Genomic DNA, 6000 nt, shown 5'->3' on the forward strand with positions numbered 1-6000 from the left:
GCAGATCCCGTAAATGCTCAGGGTCCTACGAGTGAAACAACCACCTTTGTCTTTTGTTGGACGTTTTCCTGTTGAATGCTATGTTCCTTGCGTCGTTTGGATGGAGCAGGTGGTGAAAACAGTACTTCAATTTCTGGGTCATTATAGTACTCATCATCACTGACGAAGTCTCCTCCAGGATCAATTTCGTCATCCGTATCGAACTCAACATCCAACGGCTCAAGCAGTTCCTCAGTCTGCCGATCACTCAACAGACAAAGATTTCCTCGTCGACGGCAGGTCATAGCGTTCCAGAAAACAAATCTATATAGGAAAACACAAAAAATAACAACTTCTTTAAAAAATCGCCTGCACTATCGAAAAACTGGGTTACTAGTATTTTGCTAAGGTGATGCAATATTTTTGCGCTCAACTCCCCAATACCGACTTTAGACGGGCTGTGATTTTGATAAGAATTTGGGGTGTTTTGATTAATTCTTTAACAAAAAAATGTATTCACCGTAAAATATCACTGTTTTATTACTTACCGATAAATTTTTGAACCAAAAATTATGAAAGTTTGTCACTTTAACTACACACTGAACATCAAAATAGTTTTTTTTTCTTTTTTTCACAAATTTTCAACTTTCAACATAGAGGTCCCCAAGCAAACTGCCACGAACACCAACGCACAATCAATCTTACACAAGGCGATTTCCTCAGAATGAAAACGTATCGATGTTTGTTTGACGTCATTGAGCTTTCAGTCAACGGCAGGCCAACAAGGAAGTGGTTGTTTTGCAGCAATTCTGTTTATATTTGGATTCTCACAGCAAACAAAAGCAATGTTGTGACAGTTCTCACAGCAAACAAAGAAAATTTTGTCAACATTGCACTACTACGCAGGCAACTGGATTGGTCTATAGAATTCTTGTGACGCGTGACAGTCAACATACAAACAAGGTTTGTGTAGCATAGGTCAACGTGTTGCGAAAATGTTCATGTGTGGGTGGTAAATAAATTTAGCGTTTTACGTTGTTGCATTAATTTTGCTGAAGCCCGTCTAAAGGCGGGGTTGGGTAGTAGAGGGTTAAGGTGAAGATGAATCGAAGCCAATGTTCAAATTTTCAATAGCACGGATCTAGAGAACCAAACATCCGATTGAGCTGAAAACTTAATCGATTGGTCACTAGCTGGTGGTGACCAATCGATTAGGTTTTCAGCACAAACGGATGTTTGGTTCTCTAGATCCGTGCTATTGAAAATTTGAACATTGGCTTCGGTTCATATTCACCTTAAACAAATATTCATATAGACAAGAAACTTTAAACAAATGACATCACAACGTGGAAATAATCAAAGAAGTTGTAAGAGTTTCTGAGTCAAATGAACTCAAAAATGCAAAACTTAGTTGAAATCAGCAGAGATAAGGGCCTTCCAGTTTCGTCTGTGACAGAGGACATTTTCGTTTTCGTTAGGTTGGCCGTTTCTTTGGAAATAGTAGGGTGCCCTCAAGCAACCTATGCCAAGGACATTTTTGTGTTCACTCTAAAACTGGTCAGCTTTTCTTTATAATTATTCATGAAAATTGAGCGATTATTGGGATACATTGGCCGTTTCTGGAACCACCGGGATGCTCTCAGGGCATTGCTTCAAGGAATCAATTACTTACTTTTCTTTTGATGGCGTTACGTCCTGCAAGACATGACCTGCGCCCAGGCCCATGACAACCATATATCGATACACAGTGTTCTTCGTAGCCAGGATGTCCCGGGCGATAAGTGAATATCGCCCACTGTCAGTTGTAAGAACTGTGAAAATAAACACCATTGTTTTGTTTAATTGTTTGCTATGGTTTGATTATCAATTTTTGATATTGTTAAATCAGCTAATGATGTGCCAAAAAGTTGAAGCACATTCAACATTTCGATAGTTTTGGAAGGAGAGCAAACATTAAAAGGCATCCTGCAAACCTCCAAGCAAGCAATCAGTGATTTGATTGCGAAACTTGTTCGATTATGGATCATAAACATTAAACAAAACTTCGTATTCTGATTGCACTCCCGATTCAAATCACCCGGAAATGAGTAAACACATGGAGATGTTGACTACGCTAAAATTCGTCCCGTGCCATGGGCCTGCCTGCACCACAATGTTACGCCAACTAACTCTTTTCTTGGCTGCTAACCGCCATTTTCTCGATCGCCCCACACTTCCAAATTTCTGCTCCAGTTCTCAGGAGTACATATGTTTTCTCCGAAATCTCAGAATAATAAATTATGACAACAATCGATTTTAGTACAGAAGTGTTGCCAACTTTGATGATTTTCAATGTACTTTGAAAGGTCTTCTAAGAATAAAGCAATTGTGTTTCTATTGTGCTTTAAATATGATGTGGGGACTAAATAAGTAACTTTATGAAAGCGTAAGTTATTTTTCATATTAATACTATATTAGCACTTCCATCAGGACAGACTTTATACCAAAAAATTCTACACATATCAATTCCCTTCAAATTTAAAATATTTTTATCTAAAAAATATAGGGAACAAATAATTTCATTATATGTATAAAATTATTGCTCCAAAAATAACTTGATTTTTTCCATTCAACAAGCTTTCGAAGAACAAGCCTTTTTTGAAAATAAAAATATAAATTGACGAATTTTCCAGCCAATTTATAACAATCATTGATTTTGATAACCTCCAAAAATCGACCGTTCTAATCGTTGTTCCATATTCGTGTGAAAATTTATTAACTCGGAGAATTTTTATGATCGCAACATCGTATTGTACTAGTCGAACGATGTACAGAAAACCGAAATTTCATTGATAAATTGAAAAAGCATGCACAAGGTGTCCACTTTATAAAATGAACAGTCCTTACCTACGTCCAAAACTGCTAAACCATTCATACTGTATATTGCAAAACTAAATTATCTCATATTTATGCATAAAACTAAAAAAAAAACAAAAACATTGAAAAACTTGCTTCGGATAATCGAGTCTTAAATTCCGGATAATCGAGTCCGACCTGTACTTGAATTTTGTAGTGATGCTTTGTCATGCCAAAGAGATGACTAAAATTCCAATGAACTGGTTCTATTTCTATAATATCGATATTTACACAGCCCTATTCCGCAGTAAACAAAAATAGGGGTGTTCAATTTTCATAAACGAAGAAAATTACAATGAATACAGATTATTTGTATGGAAAATGATGCTAAGAAAACGCCAAGTGAGCATTTAATTTTTACGTCGAGTCCTATAACTAAAAATTGGCCATAACTTTTCCAAATCTCAATCAATTTCAATAATATTTAAAGTGAAAGTCCACAGACAAACAGACGTCACACTCTCATCATTGTCCATCGACCACCTTTTTAACGGTCGATTCAAAAATATGGTAGGTGGCCAATCCGCCACCCGCAGCGCTCGCATAGTTTTTGTTCGCGTTTGACGTTTACACACTGCCGCCGTTTACACTGGGCGCACATGTCCTAGAGACTATGATTTTGATCGAGATTTGTTCTAAGTGTTACGTCTGTTTGTCTGTGATTGAGCCTTAAATCTTAAAAAGAAAATCTTGCCCCACTCGAAGTTTTGCCCACTTTACTCAGGAACAAGAACAGGAAATGTACATTTATTAGAACATTTCAATAAGCCTTCTTTAACCTGCATGTGTACACTATTATAGTCTGATATCTAACGTACGTTCTGCCAAACGACTCAAATCTCTCATACCGTTTTGATTCATATTACGGACAGCTTCAAATTCCGGACACTCTACTTTGTATGGGAAACATTTCACACGAAATGTTTCAATTTTTGTCGTTCAAAAGTTCTCATTTTCGAGGCTCGTTTTAGTAAGCTTTTTCCATAAATATCTTCGAAAATTTATAATGCCCAACTACCTTAGATGTCTCTTTAGTGGTTTGACGATTTCAATTGATAATTTGACTGTTCCATTAATGATTATCATGAGCTGTCCGGAATTCGATTCAAAGTGTCCGGAATATGAGGCAAAAGTGAGGAAGCGTCCGGAATAAGAATCATGAAAAGGCCACAGATTTTGATTTATTTAAAATTATTCAAGTTGCGGAAGCGTATCCTTTACCCACCATTCAAAAGATAAGGGCTTCCTACGCTCGATAGCGCTAAGGAATCATACAGAATGATTTATTTTGTATGCTCTCTGCTAGGTTATACTTTACTAAGTCCTTAAGTGTCCGTAATATGAATCAAAACGGTACCTACCTCATATAAAATGTAAGCCTTCCTTCATATTGCATGGTTAGCATCGACCAGAGTTCGCCGATGTCCCATAATAGTTCAAAACGTACCTCGTCCAAATTCCCGTTCATTTAGGTGACGGAGCCCGTCAGAACTAATCACCATCGTAAACCGCCCAAGCTGGTTCTGTTTGCCGATTCGTCGCCATCTTTGGTCATTCCCGTCTCCACCCCGCTGTCCTGTAAACCTCCACAGTTGAACAACGGACTTCGGCCTCGGACGCCTCGCCAGGTATCCTGGGGTCCACCACCGGCGGCATTGATCGGCACAAACCAGCTGCCGTACAAGATCGACGAATCACCGGAATCGCCGGCGTAGACATTGTAGGATAGAATGAGGGCGTGGCTAATCGCTTCAAGGTGTGATTACAAGTGTTTGTACATGTCATTTGGTGTTTTATGTGTTTTGTGTGAGATTTGTTGGGACCGCGCGGATATTTGTGTTTTGTATGATCTCTCTTCCCAGTTAATGTCCATCTATCCATCCCTCTTAGTCAAGCAGATGGCGACTTGTGTGTTTCTGTGTATTAACTTTAGTCATTTAGGTTTTTAATTTTCCCCTGCAGTGTAAGGAGCCAAATAAAGAAGAAATATTTCCTTTGAGGAACAGAATCATCGTTTTGTGTTTCATTTTCCGTTAGTGACTAACCCAACCGCAAGTAAGTGCCAAGTGTCCAACCGAGAACAGTGCGGATCGCAGAAGAACCCTACCCAGCCACAATCGCTCGCTACTTACCGTGTTCTAACCTTTCGGCTCACTGCCTGCACCGCCCTTCACCCTCCCCTTTAGGAAGCACTAGAAACAAGCTCGGCTACCGTAGATACCGTAGACTTGCAGGTTAAGTCCGACGAACCGTCGCAATATAAATATCAGCATAACATTGCAGATCAAACAATCCTCGAAGTAGACGAACCCACGTCGGACTCGTCCGAAGAACGAGAAGTTGTAGATCCAGTCGTAGGAAACCCCCCGGAAAACGGAGAAGCTGTAGTCGATCGGCAACCAGGGGAACCCCGGGTGCCGGACAATGTAGTGATGCGAGTCAAGTATAGGAAGCTGCCGCCGGTATTTCTGGATGCCGACAAACGACAGTTTGGCAATCCGATTAGCTATCTAGGTGGACCGCGGCTCGACAATCGGAACTCGGTGCGCTCGAGTCGGGGCGATAGTTTGACCAGTTTGGATTCGTTGATGTCGCTAGACTAGAATTTCGAGTGGTGGAAAATAAACTAGTACAAAGTCGCTTGAGAAGGGTAGTTTTGAATCTGATGGTATCACAGTCCTTAGAATTATAAAAAAATATATTTAGATACCCAAGAAACAATTGTAGGCGATTAAAAAACTTGTATGCTTAACTAAAGCTTTACAATAGCCGTGGTAGTTGAACAAAAGTATAAGTTGTATAAAGTGATGATCAAATGTTGCATATATTCTTAGCAGCGCTTTAGTTCCAAGTGCATGGAATTTTGATAGTAAGTAGAACTAAAGTTGAAGCAACGTTGGTTGATAATTTAGTTTGGTTGTGTAAAAGCTTCTCTGTTATAATTGAAGATGAGTTGTTTCTATAGATCCGGACTCTGTTGTTCCATATGCGACATACAATCGAATAACAAGCTTTGACAATTTTTAGAAACACTTGTTTCGTCACTTTTTCAACAATACTTAAATGGGTCGAAACGGCAGTGATGATATATTTGCTTTGAGAAGCTTTGAATTCAACTTTTCAACC

At 39.1% G+C, this 6000-nt stretch overlaps 1 protein-coding gene across 13 annotated transcripts in view; it reads left to right on the forward strand.

Annotated features, from left to right (window-relative positions):
* The window catches only part of LOC5565097 (contactin-associated protein-like 4), a 310029-nt gene extending 304510 nt beyond the window's left edge, over window positions 1-5519 (forward strand). For 10 of the 13 annotated variants that reach the window (XM_021840467.1, XM_021840465.1, XM_021840470.1 and 7 more), the window contains one exon: window positions 5061-5519. In XM_021840467.1, coding sequence (XP_021696159.1) covers window positions 5061-5477 — 417 coding nt within the window. In that variant the 3' untranslated portion in view covers window positions 5478-5519. Of the gene's footprint in view, window positions 1-4346; window positions 4886-5060 lie in introns of those variants that run through there. The other 3 variants (XM_021840475.1, XM_021840477.1, XM_021840476.1) reach the window with 3 other exon arrangements.
* The last annotated feature ends 481 nt before the right edge of the window (window positions 5520-6000 follow it).

This window comes from Aedes aegypti, chromosome 2 (assembly GCF_002204515.2).
Source record: "Aedes aegypti strain LVP_AGWG chromosome 2, AaegL5.0 Primary Assembly, whole genome shotgun sequence".
NCBI classification, from domain to species: Eukaryota; Metazoa; Arthropoda; class Insecta; order Diptera; family Culicidae; genus Aedes; species Aedes aegypti.